This window comes from Neoarius graeffei, chromosome 1 (genome assembly GCF_027579695.1).
Source record: "Neoarius graeffei isolate fNeoGra1 chromosome 1, fNeoGra1.pri, whole genome shotgun sequence".
In the NCBI taxonomy this organism is placed as follows: domain Eukaryota; kingdom Metazoa; phylum Chordata; class Actinopteri; order Siluriformes; family Ariidae; genus Neoarius; species Neoarius graeffei.
In genome coordinates, this window is record NC_083569.1 from 118,548,070 (window position 1) to 118,568,352 (window position 20,283).

The 20,283-nt window shown below is 43.8% G+C and overlaps 1 protein-coding gene across 1 annotated transcript in view; it reads right to left on the bottom strand.

The window, feature by feature from the left end:
* Nucleotides 1–253: 253 nt before the first annotated feature.
* Nucleotides 254–20,283, bottom strand: part of dnajb6b (DnaJ heat shock protein family (Hsp40) member B6b) — a 138,617-nt gene continuing 118,587 nt past the window's right edge. Inside the window, exons 9-10 of the mRNA XM_060915625.1 lie at nucleotides 2,089–2,187; nucleotides 254–423 (exon numbers count right to left, since the gene is read on the bottom strand). Coding sequence (XP_060771608.1) covers nucleotides 323–423; nucleotides 2,089–2,187 — 200 coding nt within the window. The 3' untranslated portion in view covers nucleotides 254–322. The remainder of the gene's footprint in view (nucleotides 424–2,088; nucleotides 2,188–20,283) is intronic.

The window sequence follows — 20,283 nt, forward strand, 5'->3', positions numbered from 1 at the left end:
TTTTCAGATTCTCACTTCACTTAAAAATATTAATAATAAAAAAAAGAAAAACAAAAACAAAAAAGAAAAAAAAAACTGAAAATCTCCATTACCGATGAATCTATCATAGTATCTGGGTGACTAAATCTCTCTAATAATAAATGCCCTTAGAAAGTCTCCAGTAGTGATGTTAAGCAGATACAGGAAGGAAACTCGGTCATGTGAAAGCTTTGTGATTTCAAAAGGAGAATATAATATCATATAATACACACTCTAGAGCTGTTCTGTGTTTTTATTATCTCTCTTTAAAAAAGAAAAATCCACAAAGTGCTGCAGTGAACGTTCAGAACCAGGAGCCGATCCTTGGTGCCAGACGTGGATTGAGCTTCTTTTTGTTGTCTGTGTCTGCTCGCCAGTGTTTCTTCCTTCTGCTCTCGAAATATCCTGCAAAAGAACAAAAGTCTTCACAAGTACAGTTGTGGTCAGAAGTTTACATACAGTGACATGAATGTCATCTTGGATATGAATGTCATTGCAATATTTGGGCTTTCAGTAATTTCTTTGAACTGTTCTTTTGCTGTGGCAGAATGATTGTACAGCATACATTTTAAAAAAACAAGAATTTGGTGCACAAGTTATAATTTTATTTGGGTTTTCTGAAATCAACACAGGATCAAAAATTTCCATACGCTCACTTAGATTATTAATTCAGAGGTACTGAAACTTCCAAAATGTCTCTTATCTTGCCAAGGCCGAGGTCTCTTAACTTTCTGTTAGTGATCATGATTGACTACAGCTGGTAGCTTCTCTGTGCCTTCATAAAAAGGGTTTGTTTACAGCACTCACTGGCTTGACCAACACGCAGTAAAATGGGAAAGTCCAAGGAGCTCAGTGCAGATCTGAGAAAGAGGATCGCACCTACTGTATACTGTACACTACTCTGGAATGTCTCTTAGAGCAATTTCTAAACAACTGCAAATTCCAAGATCAGTTCAAACAATTGTATCCAAGTTATTGTGAGATGTAGTCACTTTGCCAAGCCACTTTGCTTCAAGAAAACCCAAACTGTCACCCTCAGCTGAAAGGAAATTGGTTTGGATGGTCAGGAACAACCTGGGAACCACCATGGCACAGCCCTGCCATGAACTGGAAGCTGATGGATCACTGTCTACAGTTCAGATCACCATGGACTAAGAGGCTGCTATCCAAGAAATAACCCCCTGCTCCAAAAGTTTGAAGCTGACCACATGGACAAAGAAAAAAGCCTTCTGGAGGAAAGCTGTATGGTCAGATGAGGCAAAGATTGAGTTGTTTGGCCACAATGACCACCATGTACAGAGGGACACTGTACCAGCTGGTGGTGGTAGGATCATCATGCTCTGGGGCTGTGTTGCTGCCAGTAGAACTGGTTCATTGCACAAAGTGGATGGAATAATGAACGAGGACTACCTCAGAATTCTTCAGCATAAACCATCAGAAACTTGAACACAACTTGGGACTTACAACAGGACAATGAACCCAAACACGCATCAGAGTTGGCTGTGGAGGATAAAGCAGGCAAACATTAAGCTTAAAACAAGTCCTGACTTCAACCCTATTGAAAATATATGGACTGCGCTTATTAGTCGAGTCCATGCCAAGAAAAAAAAATTAATTGAACTCTACCAATTCTACCATGAAGAGTTGTGAAATATCCAACCAGAATTCTGCCAGAAGCTTGTTCATGGTAAACAAAAATGTTTGGTCAAGGTGAATCTTGCGAAGAGACAGTTTACCCAAATATTAGGTGTGCTGTATGTATATTTTTGACCTTGTATGTATAATTTTGACCCTGTGTTGATTTCAGAAAACCCAAAGAAAATTAAAACTTGTGCACCAAATTCTAGTGTTTTTTTATTAAAGCTGTATGCTGTACAATCATTCTGCCACAGAAAAAGAACAGTTCAAAGAAATTACTGAAAGCCCAAATATTGCCATGACATTCAGATCCAACTTCTGACCACAAGTGTATATGCATGATATACAACTATTTTCACTAACAAACATCAAAAAATGGATCATTTGTTGATAAATCAGCTGAGTGGATCATGTATGAACTTTATATCAGACCTCTGGAGCTTCCTCTTTCCCCATTGTCTTCGTCTGTGGCATTTCTAAGATAACGGGAGTGAGAGGCGGGGCCAGGCAGGGCGCTCGGAGTGCTCATATCTGTGTGGAAAATGGACAGATCGAGATCTGTAATAAATACACACCAAACTGCTGCATTGCAAAACAGCAACGTATGTAGAAAACATATGTATTTTTTAAAATGACAAAAAAATTAATTCAAAAATCTTTTCAGATATAAAAATATAAATATCCTTCAATAAATCTTATCAGTCCTGATCAGGAACATAAAACCAATCTTATAGAGAATGATATTAGAACATTCAGTACTTCAGTCCTCAGTATTTTCTTGCAGTGTTTCTGAAAAACATCTGTTGTAGTAATTGTTTTCTTTATGTTGTTTTTAGATGACACTCACACAACATTACCAGGAGAAATGTTCTTCACTCAGCTAAAATTGTTGGAACTCACACCACAGTGCTGTTGAATTCTTGTTGTGATTGTGATTGAATCAGAAGGTGTTGATTAATTCTCTCGAACAGCAGCTCTGACATTAGTGCAACTGTAAATCACAGATTTATATTAACGCATCTGTGGCAGCAGGGGCGTGGTCAAGCGTCAGTCTGTGAATGGAGGGCGGAGTCAGGGAAGGTAAGTGGCAGAATCACTGCACCTGACGTGAATTAACCTGTGTTTCTGTGTCTCCCCCAGTGACCACGCCCTATAAAAGGAGAGAGAGAGAGCAGAGAAAGGGAGCTCTCCCCAACCTGGACACTTGTGTGCGTGCGTGTCTGACTGGGAGAGTGTGAAAGGGAAAGCTGAAAAGCTAGAATAAAAAGTTTTTGTAACACTCAGTTCTGGCCTGCCGTGCTTCTGTGCTCCACCCATCTTCAACAATTCTTACAGTGGTGCCGAAACCCGGGATGGAGTACAGAAGAGAACAGCCCCATGGAGTCCTCCCCCTTCAAGGACCTGGTCCATGCCCTCGCCATGGCCCAACAGAGCCAGCACCAGGCGCTGGTTGCCCTCCGGAAGGAGCAGGAACAACGGTTCGAAGCCCTGGTGCTGGCGCAACAGGAAGATCGCCAGGCGTTCCGGCACCTTCTCGCGTCGGCGGGGTCCACCACCACCACCGCTGCAGACCCTCCCCACCTCACCCTAACAAAGATGGGTCCGCAGGACGACCCCGAAGCCTTCCTCGCTTTTTTTGAGCAGGCAGCAGAGGCGTGGGGTTGGCTGGGTGGAACAGCGTGCGGCGCGCCTCCTCCCCCTGCTAACGGGTGAGGCACAGCTGGCCGCGCTACAACTCCCCGCTGACAGCCGGCTGGTCTACGCCGACCTACACAGAGCCATCCTCCAATGCATGGGGCGCACCCCGGAACAGCAACGGCAGCCCTTCCACGTGCTGCGCCTGCAGGAGGTCGGCCGGCCGTTCGCGTTTGGCTAGCAACTCCAGGACGCCTGCCGGTGTTCTGATAAACTGTCCTACACGTTAATGCGTCCTACAAAGCCCCACTGTGCATGCGCAGAGCAAAAACGTCATTTCTTGGCATTTGAACAGATTTTTGTCCTACATCAGCTGTGCTATAAACGGTGCAGATTAACGGGGTGCATTCAATCTTTACTACTTAATCTAACATAATGCTGATTTCTAACCACTGCGTGAGTCTTGCAATACATCTGAAATATCTCCCTGAAATATCGCTGTGTGTATGTGCGTGTGTGCCATTTGAGACATCCAAAATGTAATCAGTTTTTGTAATCAGTTTTGTAAGATTTGGTGCAAATCCGTAAACCTGTTCAAAACAAATAGTTGGCCATCTTGAAGTGTTCCAATAAAATGAAATCATTCAAAATGCATCGCCAGACAAGGAGAACGGCTGGATGAATAGGAGAAAGGTAAAACTCAGTTATTTAACTCGAGTGGAGGTGGAGAAAATGAGTTTAATTCCAGAAATGGTGGACTGACACTTTAAGTGGAATGTTATGCTTCTCTGGGTTGGATGTGTTAAATGAAAGTAAGCTTTAAAAAAGTTAGTGACTGAATGAAAACTGTATTGATGCTCCAATATGTTGTTATGCCGTTTTATGTCTTGCAATAAAAATAACATAACATTTAATTACATTACATTGTGTAAGTGAGACATTAATTGTTCAAGTTGCTGATACTTACAAACTATAAGTAAGGTGTAGATTCTGCAAGTAAACCTTACAATCAGGAATTAGGTTCCCATTACACAGCTGAAAGTAAGAGAAACCCATTTAACACCAGTAAACACAACTTTGCTCCAAGTAACCTTTAATAGCTGGTATGAAGTAAACATTACTAGTTGGTTTTAAGCAACCTCAACATTCGAGTTCCAAGTCTCATCTCATCTCATTATCTCCAGCCGCTCCATCCTGCTCCACAGGGCCGCAGGCAAGCCGGAGCCTATCCCAGCTGACTACGGGCGAAAGGCGGAGTACACCCTGGACAAGTCACCAGGTCATCACAGGGCTGACACATAGACAAACAACCATTCACACTCACACCTACGGTCAATTTAGAGTCACCAGTTAACCTAACCTGCATGTCTTTGGACTGTGGGGGAAACCGGAGCACCTGGAGGAAACCCATGCGGACACGGGGAGAACATGCAAACTCTGCACAGAAAGGCCCTCACCGGCCATGGGGCTCGAACCCAGGACCTTCTTGCTGTGAGGCGACAGCTCTAACCACTACACCACCATGCCACCCCAAGTTCCAAGTAAGGATAACAAATATTTTCAGTGGAGATTACTTTTAAACGTAAAGTAACGATAACTTGAAAGAGAACAAGTTATATTACTTCATTTATTTGAGGCAACGAGTTTCCACCTTTTTTTCAAGTAAGCTTAACTTATTCTTTTTTACAGTGAGTGTAGTATATTCTGGTGGGGTCATTTGAATTGTCAAAACTTCCTACATTCATATGTTAATGTAAAGGCATATTCTGATGGTCATTGAGTTGTCAGAAAGTCCTGCATTCATATATTAAAGTAAAAGAATATTCTGATGAGGTCATTTGAACTGTCAGAACGTCCTACACTCCTATTTTAATGTAGAAGCATATGTCAGAACACCCTACATTCATATATTGTAAAAACATATTCTGATGGTCATTTGAATAGTCAGAATGTCCTACTTACTGTAGAAGCATATTCTGGCGTGGTCATATGAGTTGTGAGAACGTCCTGCGGCGTCATTTGAATTGTAAGAACATCCAACACTCAATGTAGAAGCATATTCTGAAGGGGTCTTTTGAATTGTCAGAACATCCTACATTCATTTATTAATGTAGAAGCATATTCTGATGGGGTCATATGAGTTGTGAGAACATCCTGCGGCGTCATTTGAATTGTAATAACGTCCTACACATTTTAATAGAGCAAATGGTACTTGTGAATAGTGACCAAAAAAACTATTAATTCTACATATTCTGACAGGGTCAATTGAAGAGTCAGAGCGTCCTAGATTCATATGAATGTAAAAGCATATTCTGACGGAGTCGTTTGAATTGTCAGGACGTCCTACATTAATATATGAATGTAAAAGCATATTCTGACAGAGTCGTTTGAATTGTCAGAACGTCCTACATTCATATGAATTCTGACAGGGTTGGTGGATGTTGTATCAGTGTAGAAGCATGTTCTTTGCAGAGGCAAAAACCGCGAACTATGACTAAAAGTTAAAGTTGAATCACACTGTAGGATTTCCTGCAATGTAGGACTGCTCGGCAGACATGTCTGGCATCCCCTCCTACCGTAGGATGCTTCGCGGATGTAGGACCATTTATCAGAACACCGGCAGTGGCTGAGGGCTGACAACCGCGACGCAGAGGGAATCGTTGACCTGGTGGCACAGGAGCAATTCACTGCCTGACTTCCAGAAGGAACAGCGACGTGGGTGCAGTGCCATCGCCCAGCGTCGCTGGATCAGGCCATCATGCTGGCGGAGGACCATATGGCGGCTGTTCCGATGGCAGGACAGCGTGTCTCCTCTTCTCCCCTCTTTTCTCTCTCTCTCTCCTTTTCTGTTCCTCATCTTTGCCCCATTCCCCTACCGCAGAGGCAAGGGCTGGCTCCACCCCAGCCGGCCCGCCGCACCCGTGGTGCCCTACCATTTCCTACTTCCGTGTTTGTGTCTTCCCCCCCTCAGGTGAGTGAGCTCCGGAACACTGGTGCAGAGAGAGAGCCTGGGCTGGTTTGCTGGCACTGCGGGGAGCCGGGGCACCTCCAGCATCAGTGCTCGGCAAAGGAGGTGGGCGCGGTGGTCCAGATCCCCGACACACCAGGGACCGCCCTCGACTGGGCCAGAGCATATCACATACCGGTGACTATCCAAGGGGATACGGATGAGGCTGTGGTGGACTCTGGCTGTAATCAGACCTCAATCCACCAAAGCCTGGTGCAAGACGAGGCATTGGGGAGAACACAATTGGGCACTACGTATGTTTATGTCACGCACACTGCGCGAACTGTATAGGTTACTGGGAATTAAGCCTATCCGCACCAGCGTTTATCACCCACAAACGGATTTCTTAGTCGAACGGTTCAACCGCATTCTCAAGAACATAATTCGGAAATTTGTAAGCGAGGATGCACGCAACTGGGATAAATGGCTCGAGCCCCTGTTATTTGCAGTGCGAGAGGTCCCACAAGCCTCCACAGGGTTCTCCCCATTCGAATTATTATATGGGCATAAGCCGTGTGGCATTCTTGATGTGCTGCGTGAAAATTGGGAGGAGGGACCTTCAACAAGTAAAAATGAAATTCAATACATTATCAACCTGTGCGCCAAACTCCACACACTCACATACCTAACCCAGGAGAATTTGCGGCAGGCCCAAGAACGTCAAGTCCATCTGTACGCACCTTAGGGAATTCACACCAGGAGATAAAGTACTCGTGTTGTTGCCCACGTCGAGCTCCAAATTGATCGCCAGGTGGCAAGGACCCTTTGAGGTCACATGGCGAGTCGGGGACATCAACTATGAGGTGAGGCAAATGGACGGGGTGGGGCATTACAGATTTACCACCTCAATCTGTTAAAACTTTGGAACGAGGAGGTCCCCGTGGCATTGGTGTCGGTGGTTCCAGAGAAGGCAGAGCTGGGGCTGGAGGTTCAAAAGGGAAAATTGACATTGCCCACCGCTCCAGTCCCCTGTGGAGACCACCTCTCTCTGATCCAACTCACGGAGGTGGCCCAGTTGCAGACAGAATTTTCTGACGAATTCTCGCCCCTGCCCGGCCGCACCCACCTCATAGAACACCATATTGAGACGCCCCCGGGGGTAGTAGTGTGCAGCTGCCCTTACAGACTGTCCGAACACAAAAAAAGGTGGTTCGGGAAGAGCTTGAGGCCATGCTCGAAATGGGCTGGAGTCGAAATGGGCTGACTGGAGCAGCCTGGTGGTCTTGGTTCCCAAGGCCGATGGGTCGGTCCAGTTCTGTGTGGACTATAGAAAAGTCAATGCAGTGTCTAAATTCAATGCGTACCCAATGCCTCGTATTGACGAGTTGCTCGATCGACTAGGCACAGCTCGTTTTTATTCGACACTGGATTTGACAAAGTTATATTGGCAGATCCCCTTGACTCTGCTATCCTGAGAGAAAACGGCCTTTTCCACACTGTTTGGCTTACACCAGTTTGTCACACTTCCTTTTGGGCTGTTTGGGGTGCCCGCTACGTTCCAGCGGCTTATGGATAGGGTCCTCCGCCCCTACGCCACCTACACGGCCGCATACTTGGATGATATCATTATTTATAGTAATGACTGGCCATGGCACTTAGAACACCTAAGGGCCATCCTTAGGTCGCTGAGGTGAGCGGGTCTCACAGCCAACCCAAAGAAGTGTGTGATTGGGCAGGTGGAAGTATGGTATCTGGGTTTCCACTTGGGCAATGGGCAGGTGCATCCCCAAATCAATAAGACAGCAGCGATTGCAGCCTGCCTGAGGCCCAAGACCAAAAATGGGGTGAGACAGTTCCTGGGGCTGGCTGGCTACTACTGTTGGTTTATACCTAATTATTCGGACGTCACCAGCCCGCTGACTGATCTCACTAAAAATGGGGCACCAGATCCGATCCAGTGGATGGAGCAATGCCAGTGGGCTTTCTCTGAGGTAAAGGCTGCACTGTGTGGGGGGGCCACTGTTACACTCCCCTGACTTTTCTCTCCCCTTTGTTTTGCAGACGGACACATCGGACAGAGGGCTGGGGGCTGTTCTGTCCCAGGAGGTGGAGGGGGAGGACCGTCCAGTGCTGTACATCAGCCAGAAGCTGTCAGTGCACGAGGGCAGGTATAGCACAATAGAAAAGGAATGCCTTGCCATCAAGTGGGCGGTCCTCGCCCTCCGCTACTACCTGCTGGGGTGCCCTTTCACCCTCTGTTTGGACCATGCACCCCTGCAGTGGCTCCACCACATGAAGGATGCCAACGCGCGGACCACCAATTGGTATCCAGCTGTTTAAGTTCGAGGTGGTCCACAGGCTGGGGGCACAGATGGTTGTGGTGGATTTCCTCTCCCTTCGGGGGGGAGAGTCAGCTGCAGGCCAGACGGCTCCCCGGCCTGAGTTGGGCGGTGGGGGTATGTGGCAGCGGGGGCGTGGTCAAGCGTTGGTCTGTAAATGGAGGGCAGAGTCAGAGAAGGTAAGTGGCAGAATCACTGCACCTGACGTGAATTAACCTGTGTTTCTGTGTCTCCCCCAGTGACCATGCCCTATAAAAGGAGAGAGAGAGCAGAGAAAGGGAGCTCTCCCCAACCTGGACACTTGTGTGCGTGCGTGTCTGACTGGGAGAGTGTGAAAGGGAAAGCTGAAAAGCTAGAATAAAACATTTTTGTAACATTCAGTTCGGGCCTGCCGTGCTTCTGTGCTCCACCCACCTTCAACAATTCTTATAGTATCATTCTAATGCATTATTGTTTCCATAGTAACAGCTGGTTCACAGCAATGCATACAGCAGAAGCTCTATATAATAAATACATTGTAATTGTTGGTAAATTGGTGTGGCATAAGAGGAATAAAATACTTCAGGATAGTAAGAGTAACAGTAAGAGTAAGTTTACATGGGACAGTAAGATTTCAGTGTAGGAATAATAAACAGGAAATGGTTTGAAACATTTACTGGAGGGAAAGAAACCTTGCATGATTAATGATAAACTGAGTGAATTATCTCTGAAAGCATTTCTGAAGTGTTTGAACTCATCTGTGTTCAGCAGGATGAGCGGCTCGAAGCACTGCAGTGTAACTTGGGTTTAAATCCACAGGATTAGATGCCAATTTTAAACTGGCTGTTATAAAAATCTACAGGCACTATCGGGCCTCATGCTTTATGTATTTATATTAACACAATATTGTGATAATATATTTCCAATTTTTCTGGAGAAGAAGGAGCAGGAGGAGGAAATGTGCAGGTGGAAATTCAATGCTACTAAGTGGACCAATCACAAGTGTTGTGCTCTGCATTGCCATGATGTGTAGCAGCAGTATGAGTAACAGTAGGAATATGAGTAAGAGTAAAAATAAGAGTAACAGTTAGGGTAACAGTATGAGTAACAGTAAGAGTAACATTAACGGTGTGAGTAACTGTATGAGCAACAATAAGAGCAACAGTAACAGTATGAGTAAGAGTATGAATGAGAGTAACAGTAATGGTATGAGTAATAGTGTGACTGTGAGTAACAGTTACAGCAAAAGTAAAAGTACAACTGAGAGTAACAGTATGAGTAACAGTAGGAGTATGACCGAGAGTGACAGCAAGAGCAACAGCAATGGTGTGAGTAACGGTAAGAGTATGACAGAGAGTGATAGTAACAGTGTGGGTGACAATAAGAGTGTGACTATGAGTAACAGTAACAATATGAGTAACAGTAAGAGTGCAACTGAGAGTAACAGTATGCGTAACAGTAGGAGTATGACTGAGGGTAACAGTGATGCTATGAGTAACAGTAAGAGTAGCAGTAATGGTATGAGTGACAGTAAGAGTGCAACTGAGAGTAACAGCATGAGTAATGGGAAGAGTATGACTGCAAGTAATGGTAACAGTATGAGTAACAGTAAGAGTATGACTGAGAGTAACAGTAACAGCATGAGTAACAGTAGGAGTAGCAGTAATGGTATGAGTAACAGTGAGAGTACAACTGAGAGTAACAGTAGCAGTATGAGTAACGGTAAGAGTACAACTGACAGTAATAGTAACAGTATGAGTAACAGTAAGAGTATGACTGAGAGTAACAGTAATGGCATGAGTAACACTACAACTGAGAGTAACAGTAATGGCATGAGTTTCAGTAAGAGCACGACTGCAAGTAACAGTAATGGTATGAGTAATGGTGAGAGTATGACTGAGAGTAACAGTAACATATGAGTAACACTATGACTGAGAGTAACGGTAATGGTATGAGTAACACTATGACTGAGAGTAACAGTAATGTATGGGTTACAGTAAGAGTTCGACTGTGAGTAACAGTAACAGTATGAGTAACGATGAGAGTATGACTGAGAGTAACTGTGATGTATGAGTAACGCTACGACTGAGAGTGACAGTAACGGTATGAGTAACATTACAACAGAAAGTAACAGCAATGGTATGAGTTACAGGAAGAGTATGACTGCGAGTGACAGCATGAGTAACAGTAAGAGTAAGGGTAACAGTAATTGTATAAGTAACAGTACGAGTAACAGTAAGAACAAAAGTAACAGTATAAGTAACAGTAAGAACAACTGTAGCAATATGAGTAACAATAAGAGTAGCAGTAACAGTAAGAGTACAACTGAGAGTAACAGTAACAGCATGAGTAACAGTAAGAGTATGACTGCAAGTCACAGTAACAGTATGAGTAACAATAAGAGTAACAGTAATGGCATGAGTTACAGTAAGAGTATGACAGAGTAACAGTAATGGTATGAGTAACAGTATGAGTAGCAGTAAGAACAACAGTAACAGCATGAGTACGACTGAGAGTAAGAATAAGAGTAATGGTATGAGTAACAGTGCGAGTGCAACTGAGAGTAACAGTAACAGTATGAGTAACAGTATAAGTAGCAGTAAGAACATCAGTAACAGTACAAGTGTGACTGAGAGTAACAGTAATGGTTTGAGTAACAGTATAAGTAACGGTAAGAACAACAGTAACAGTATGAGTAACAGTAAGAACATGACCAAGAGTAACAGTAACGGTATAAGTGACAGCAAGAATATGACCAAGAGTAGCAGTAATGGTATGAGTAACAGTAAAACAGTAACAGTATGAGTAACACTAAGAGTATGACTGAGAGTAACATTAAAAGTATGAGTAACAGTAAGAACAACAGTAATGGTATGAGTATGAGTAACATTAATGGTATGAGCAACAGTATGAGTAACAGTGAGAGTAACATTAATGGTATGAGTAACAGTAAGAGTATGACTGAGAGTAATAGTAGCAGTATGAGTAACAGTATGAGAAAGAGTAACTCCATGAGTAACAGTATGAGTACCAGTAAGAGTATGACTGAGAGTAACAGTAGCAGTATGAGTTACAGTAAGAACAACAGTAGCAGTACAAGTAACAGTAAAACTAAGAGTAACAGTATGACTAACAGTAACACTAACTAGCAGTAACAGTGTGAGTAACAGTAACAATAGCAGTGTACAAGTAATAGTAAGACTAAGAGTAACTGTAACTGTGAATCATTGTTCATTAAGATGTATGAACACTAACTTTTGGTCTAAACATGGCACTTGTCTCCTCCTCCATCTCTCTTATCACATAATCCTGATGCGTCTCGCATTCATATTTCACTCAGCACGCTTTAATTGTGATTAGACGTGTAAACAGATCGAGGTTTCTTTATTCCCTCAGTGTGGTCATTTACATTTATATTGAATTAGCATGACAGAGTGAAGGGGCTCACGTCCCACCACCATTGTGCTGCGTAATTACACAGGGGAGACGAGAAGAAAGAGGACAGATGCTGCTGCAACCATTCCTCTCTAATCCGTCTCTCACACTCTCACACAAACACACACACACACTCTATCAGAAAAAGAAATAAAGATGATGTTTAATAGCTGAACGTTTGACAAATCCCTCATTAAGCTCTGTGTTTGAGCTGCTCAGAAATGAAACATTGCTGCACGAAAAGATGAAGTATAACAATCGCAGAAGTGACCTCTGACCCTGAGCCTGAGTACTCTGACCACCAGGCCGAGTTTGGTTCAGGTTCTGTTTAGGGATTTGTTTATTTCTGTTTATTTCACAGAATTCAGCAGAAGTTTTGTCTAAGCCTGAAAGGGTTAAAGAAGTAAATAAATCCTGGTTACATTGTTTATTTTTCAACACTGCTGCTTTGTTAATTTCATGAATCAGGAAGATAAACACGGGCCTGGGACACAGCCCAGGCTGGTTTACTCAGAACAAACAGGAAATAAATACATCTGTAGAATCCAGTTTCAGTTTCATTACACACAAAACACATTACATGGAAATTCCTGTATGAACTATCTGCTAAATAAATCTATCAAATTCAAGCATTTTAAGTATTCCACCACCGCAGTTTTCCAACCAATACAATCTTTTCGTTATTAAAGAACAGCATGTCATACTTTTTATCCATTTAGAGTTACATTTAATGCTCTGTGAATCAAGTTAGTTCCTGTTCTCCCAAACATTATAGCAGCTATAAACAGACATTCCCTCACCAGTCTATCTTTATTCTCTCTCCTGAAGTTAATAAGACTATTAAAAACAGCTCATCGTGTTACAAGAAAGAGTAAACTCCTCTGTCCTGAAGATGCTGGAAAACTTGACAGAAGATAAAAGAAGGAGAAATGCAGACTGAGACAAAAACAGCATCATGAGACTCAAATTCTGCCATGTCTTATTAGTGAGAGGTGACAGAGGTGACACTGTACCATTCGTTCAGAGAAGAGAGAGAGAGAGAGAGAGAGAGAGGCAGGGAGACAGACAGAGAGACAAAGAAAGGCAGAAAGACAGACAGACACAAAGAAAGGCAGAGAGACAGGCAGAGAGACAAAGAAAGACACAGAGAGAGACAAAGAAAGGCAGAGAGAAAGACAGAGAGAGACAAAGAAAGGCAGAGAGACAGACAGACAGACAGACAGACAGACAGACAGACAGACAGACAGACAGACAGACAAAGAAAGGCAGAGAGACAAAGAATGGCAGGGAGACAGAGAGAGAGAAAGAAAGGCACAGAGACAGAAAAAGAGACAAAGAAAGGCAGAGAGAGGGATAAAGGCAGAGAGAGATAGAAAGGCAGAGAGACAAAGAATGGCAGGGAGACAGAGACAAAGAAAGGCACAGAGACAGAAAAAGAGACCAAGAAAGGCAGTGATAAAAAGGTGGAGAGACCAAGAAAGGCACAGAAACAGACAGAGAGACAAAGAAAGGCAGAGAGACAAAGAATGGCAGGGAGACAGTGAGAGACAAAGAAAGGCAGAGAGATAAAGAAAGGCACAGAGACAGACAAAGAGACAAAAAAAGACAGAGAGACAAAGAAAGGCAAAGAGACAGAGAGACAAAGAAAGGCAGAGAAACAAAGAAAGGCAGACAGACAGAGAGGTAAAGAAAGACAGAGATAAAGAAAGGCACAGAGACAGACAGAGATAAAGAAATGCACAGTGACATAAAGAGACAAAGAAAGACAGAGAGAAATAAAGAAAGGCAGAGAGGCAGATAGAGAGACAAAGACAGAGAGACAGAGAGAGACAAAGAGAGGCAGAGAGACAGAGAGAGAGACAAGGAAAGGCAGAGAGAAAGAGAGACAAAGAAAGGTAGAGAGGCCGACAGAGAGAGACAAAGAAAGGCAGAGAGAGAGACAAAGAAAGGCAGACAGAGAGAGACAAGGAAAGGCAGAGAGACAGAGAGACAAAGAAAGGTAGAGAGGCTGACAGAGAGAGATAAAGAAAGGCAGAGAGATGGAGAGAGATAAAGAAAAACAGACAGACAGAGACAAAGAAAGGCAGAGAGATGGAGAGAGAAGAAGAAAGGCAGACAGAGAGAGACAAAGAAAGGCAGAGAGACAGAGAGAGACAAAGAAAGGCAGACAAAGAGAGACAAAGACAGCCAGAGATAAAGAAAGGCACAGAGACAGAGAGATAAAGAAATGCACAGTGACATAAAGAGACAAAGAAAGACAGAGAGAGATAAAGAAAGGCAGAGAGGCAGATAGAGAGACAAAGACAGAGAGACAGACAGAGAGAGACAAAGAAAGGCAGAGAGACAGAGAGAGACAAGGAAAGGCAGAGAGAAAGAGAGACAAAGAAAGGTAGAGAGGCCGACAGAGAGAGACAAAGAAAGGCAGAGAGGCAGAGAGAGAGACAAAGAAAGGCAGACAGAGAGAGACAAAGAAAGGCAGAGAGGCAGACAGAGAGAGACAAGGAAAGGCAGAGAGACAGAGAGACAAAGAAAGGCAGACAAAGAGAGACAAAGAAAGGCAGAAGAGACAAAGAAAGGCAGAGAGACAGACAGTGAAACAGACAGAGAGTTAGAGTGTTGATTTGTCTCTGAAACATGGACACATCATATCCCTGTTTCAGTTTGAGGGGAAAAGATGTTTAAATGAAAAGGATAAAAAGGGAGAAAAATCATGGCCGTGTTGAAGCTCATCACATTTCCCTCAGATTAATACTTGCTTTAATTTCACCTGGATGATAAGAGAGAAAAAACACTGAGGGAGCTCTGTGTGTGTGTGTGTGTGTGTGTGTGTGTGTGTGTGTGTGTGTGTGTGTGTGTGTGTGTGTGTGCGCGCGCGCGCCTGTCCATAATCCATTTTCAATTAATTGCGTTTAGAGGAGAAATAAATAATGAAAAGGCTAATGTAATAAAATGTAATCTTTTAATACTAATAAGGCTTTTCTTCTCCTGCTGCTGTCTTCTCCACACACTCCTCTCCGTGTGTGTGTGTGTGTGTGTGTGTGTGTGTGTGTGTGTGTGTGTGTGTGTGTGTGTGTGTGTGCATATGCGTGTGTGTGTGTTTAAAGCTATGATTATTTGTGCCATCTTCTGTCTCAGACATGAATTTGTATAGAATCACATGTCCAGGTTTTGTCATTCAATGCGATTCCTCACGACTCCTTTTGGACCACAGCATGATTAAACACGCTGGTTTTAATGCGTCATTGTTTCTATAGTAACAGCTGGTATCTTCCACATGATCTATAATAATAAATGTTGAGTAAATATGTTGTACATATTTATTAGTTGTAGATTTGGTGAATTTTTCTGTAAGGAAACATTTGTGTAACAGTTCTGGAAGGAGTCTCCAGTGTCAGAGAAAGAGAGAGAGAGAGAGAGAGAGAGAGAGAGAGAGCAAGCATGAGTCAGAGAGATCAAGACAGACAGACATGGAAATGGTGAAACAGTGTGTGTGTGTGTGTGTGTGTGTGTGTGTGTGTGTGTGTGTGTGTGTGTGTGTGTGAGAGAGAGAGATGAAGACAGTGTGTGAGAGACAAATATGAGTGTGTGTGTGTGAGAGAGAGAGACTTCAAGAGAGATATAGACAGATGAAGTGAGAGTCAAGAGAGAGAGACAAACAGAGAGTGAAAGTCAAAGAGGGACAGACAGACAGACAGACAGACAGGCAGACAGAGAACAGGAGAGAGAGACAGACAGACAGGCAGACAGAGAGTGATGAAAACAGACACAGTGTGTGAGAGACAAATATGAATGTATGTGAGAGAGACTTCAAGAGAGATTGAGACAGATGAAGTGAGAGTCGAGAGAGAGACAGAGAGTGAAAGTCAAAGAGGGACAGACAGACAGATAGACAGACAGACAGACCGAGGGTGAAAATCAGAGAGAGTGGGAGAGAGACAGAGAGACAGACAGAGAACAGGAGATAGACAGACAGAGACTGAATATCAGAAAGAGAGTCAAAGAGGGACAGACAGACAGATAGACAGACAGACAGACAGACCGAGGGTGAAAATCAGAGAGAGTGGGAAAGAGAGAGACAGAGAGACAGACAGAGAACAGGAGACAGACAGACAGAGACTGAAAATCAGAAAGAGACAGACAGATAGGCAGACAGACAGACAGACTGACTGAAAATCAGAAAGAGGCAGACAGACAGGCAGACAGACAGAAAATCAGAGAGAGTAGGAAGGAGACAGACAGAAAGACAGACAGACAGAGAGCGAGCAGGAGAGAGACAAAGAGACAGAGACAGAGAGGCAGACAGACAGACAGAGAGTGAAAATCAGAGAGAGAGACAGACAGACAGGCAGACAGATAGAGAAAATCAAGGAGAGTAGGAAAGAGACAGGTAGAAAGACAGATAGACAGAGAACAGGAGAGAGACAGAGAGGCAGACAGACAGACAGACTGAAAATCAGAGAGAGAGAGCAGGAGAGAGACAGACAGAGATAGACTTTGGTTCAGATGCTATGAGGATGAGTTCATATGCAGTCTGAGGTTAAAATGTTTGTTGAAATGCACCTTCACATGTTACTCCCATCATCACGTGAGATATTTCAGTTTAAATCAGAATATAAAAACAGATATGAATACACTGAGCACCGTACAGAAACAGATAATAACACGGTTCTCGCCCCAGCAGCCGACTATCTCTGTAGAACTGCGCTCAGTCCAATAAGGAGCTGTTCAGGATACAGGGGAGGAGCAGCGTCATGGTCACTGTGTCCTTCATCACCACCATCATCACCATCATCATCACCATCACAGAAAAGAGAGAGTGCATTACCCATCCACGCTCGGTTTTAATATCACAGATTAGAGCTCAGGTCAGGAATTTCAGCTCAGGTTACCGGATATTCTTCCCTCCGTCACCTTTATCACTTTCATCTTTCATTAAAATGACGGCGGCCAAAACACCTGCAGCTTCCTTCAAAATCCTAAACAACAACAACTAAAGCATTATCGAACACAAGTGAGTGAAGCAGCGACATCCAATTTAACACTGAATAACAGCACAGTGCTGCTGTCTGTGTTCTGGACTCTGATTGGTCAGAAGGCGTTGATTAGTTTTCTATAACAGCAGCTCTGACAGTAGCACAGCCGCAAACCACAGGTTTATTAAGGATCAAAGCACTCGTTCAAATACATTAACGTTTCTATAGCAACGGTTAACACGTAAAGTTAAGAGGTAAGGAGATGTTTATTTATCATTTACAGAAGGAGTCTCCAGTGTCAGCACTTTGTAGCAGTAAGAGTCAGAGGGAAAGGTAAAACTTTACAGTGTTCTTGTTCGTCGCACCATTCTGTGTAAACTCTAGAGGCTGTTGTGTGTGGAAACCCCAGGAGATCAGCAGTTTCTGAAATACTCAAATCAGTCCGTCTGGCTCAAACCAACACCCATGCCACAGTGAAAGAAAGTCACACTTTGAGATCACAATTCTGACGTTTGAATGAAGTGAACATTAACTGAAGCTCTTGATTTGTATCTGCATGATTTGATGCATTGTGCTGCTGTCAAGGGATCGGCTGATTAGAGAACTGCATCACGGTGGTGTAGTGGTTAGCACTGTCACCTCACAGCAAGAAGGTTCTGGGTTCGAGCCCAGCAGCCGGCGAGGGCCTTTCTGTGCGGAGTTTGCATGTTCTCCCCGTGTCCGTGTGGGTTTCCTCCGGATGCTCCGGTTTCCCCCACAGTCCAAAGACATGCAGGTTAGGTTAACTGGTGACTCTAAATTGACCGTAGGTGTGAATGTGAGTGTGAATGGTTGTCTGTGTCTATGTGTCAGCCCTGTGATGACCTGGCAACTTGTCCAGGGTGTACCCCGCCTTTCGCCCGTAGTCAGCTGGGATAGGCTCCAGCTCACCCGCAACCCTGTACAGGATAAGCGGCTACAGATAATGTATGGATGGATAACTGCATCAAACAGCAGGTGGACTGGTTTTCCTAATAAAGTGGCCGGTGAGTATATGGTCAACCTGGAACTTGTGAGATGAGGAGCATCTTATGAGTATGTGCATCAGAGTTATTTCTGAGTTCATTGTTGGTCGATTTTGTTGAAGTTATCAGCTGTTCAGTGATGGAGACATCTTTATGGTTTCTAAGTACCATCCATAGTATCTTTAGGTAGACACTTTAAAATGCATATCCTGGACCAACTTCGTTTTTTTTTTAATATGAAAGTATGTCCCTTTACACACTCATCCAGAAGGGTAATTTTGCACAAAGCCATCTGTCTACAGCAGGAAAAAATAAAATAACAAAACGTGTCTGGAAAATTCCCAAGGGAGTCTGGAGCCAGATTCGTGACGTCACCTGTGGAACCGCCAGCAGGCTGCGAGAGCTTGCACGGTTTCAGTGCACAGCCTGTGTAGACCAAGTTTAGCAGCTAGCGATTTTGCATTGAAATATGGAATTGTCACCTTCAGCTTCAGCTTCTAAACCCATGGATTCATGTATCAATGCTCATCTATCTATTGTTACATAAATCATATTTTTCTAATTACTATTATGTATTTATATATTTCTTTATTTAGAAGAGTACTGGCTATTGTAGGAGAAAGATTTCATAAGCTACACACATGGAATCGACTAAGCAGGGTTGTACATACATTTAATGTGTTTGACGGGTCCCAAGATCTCAAGCCCTGACACGCATATGCCTTGATACATGTGAAGTAAGTGTATTATCGTCCAGCACTTTCACGTTGTTTACTTTTTTGTGTGTAAATAAATAACATTATCCGTGTACCACACAAACACAGGAACACCAAATTTAGAGTAGAGTCTCTCTTATTTCTTACCCTGGCAACAGTCAACTTGTGAATTGCCGATTTTCTTAGTCTTTTTCTCGGCTCTGCTTGGTCCTCGGCTTCGAGGGCCTCAGTGGATGCGGCACTTCGCCTTCTGTCAGGGGAGACAAACACGGCTGGCTCCTGTGACGCTGACACAGATGGAGACGGTGTTGCTTTGGGCATTCTAACAGATGGAACTGCGTCTTTTTTTCAGATCAAGTTGCTTCTTGAAGCCCATTTCCCACTGCAAATAGTTCTCAAAGTCATCGAGCTTTATGAAGTGAGCCCCGCATATGATGCTGTGGTCTGTTGCATGTTGCCAGTTTTTCCAGGAGCCTCACACGAAGCGCTCCCAGTTCTCTCTCATTGTCCGGTCTTTTGGAAAATGATGAGTACTAATCCCATCATGATTGGTGTTGCTACACCCTCCTACGATACATCTGTTAACCATTTTAATAATTACGTGATAACGTTGAAGAAATTTGCAGAAAACCACCAGGTCGTTTTCTCATAAACAAACCAGCGCTGATGTAGGATTCAGAGGGAGTCGTCCCGCACGTGACGTCATGAAAATCAATGTTTGCCGGGAAATCCAAATGCCAAGTTTTTTCAGAGGCAAACAAATTCGCCTCAAATGGCTTGATTTCAACTGAATTTTTCTGGTATTGCGCAAGGTAAAAAAATTGCACAAAATGCAAAATGTGACAGATATTTGACCAAAGTTTAATACAAAATAGGAGAATTACATTGATCTTGCGGCGGCACGGTGGTGTAGTGGTTAGCGCTGTCGCCTCACAGCAAGAAGGTCCTGGGTTCGAGCCCCGTGGCCGGCGAGGGCCTTTCTGTGCGGAGTTTGCATGTTCTCCCCGTGTCTGCATGGGTTTCCTCCGGGTGCTCCGGTTTCCCCCACAGTCCAAAGACATGCAGGTTAGGTTAACTGGTGACTCTAAATTGACCGTAGGTGTGAGTGTGAATGGTTGTCTGTGTCTATGTGTCAGCCCTGTGATGACCTGGCGACTTGTCCAGGGTGTACCCTGCCTTTCGCCCATAGTCAGCTGGGATAGGCTCCAGCTTGCCTGCGACCCTGTAGAAGGATAAAGCGGCTAGAGATAATGAGATGAGACATTGATCTTGCTCCTGAATTTACCAGTGATATGCACTTTAAAGTAGCTGATCACTTCTCTCAGGAAGGAGGACAGGATAATCTCATCACCTGCATGCACGGGAAGAAGGGAGCAAGCTGAAACCTGTATTTCAGCTAAATAAAAGTTTGAATATGGCACTGCAGGAAGCCTGACCTTTTCCCGATGAATCAAGGCTCAGGAAAAAAGTGTGTGACAGAGTGTGCACTTTTGACGTCCGGGTATTCATCAATAATGCACAGAACTCGGCTTTTAATTAGACTCGAGCAAGTGTTTAGAGTCAGGAAGTGAACTTTAAATGTGGCACTGTGTGAGAATG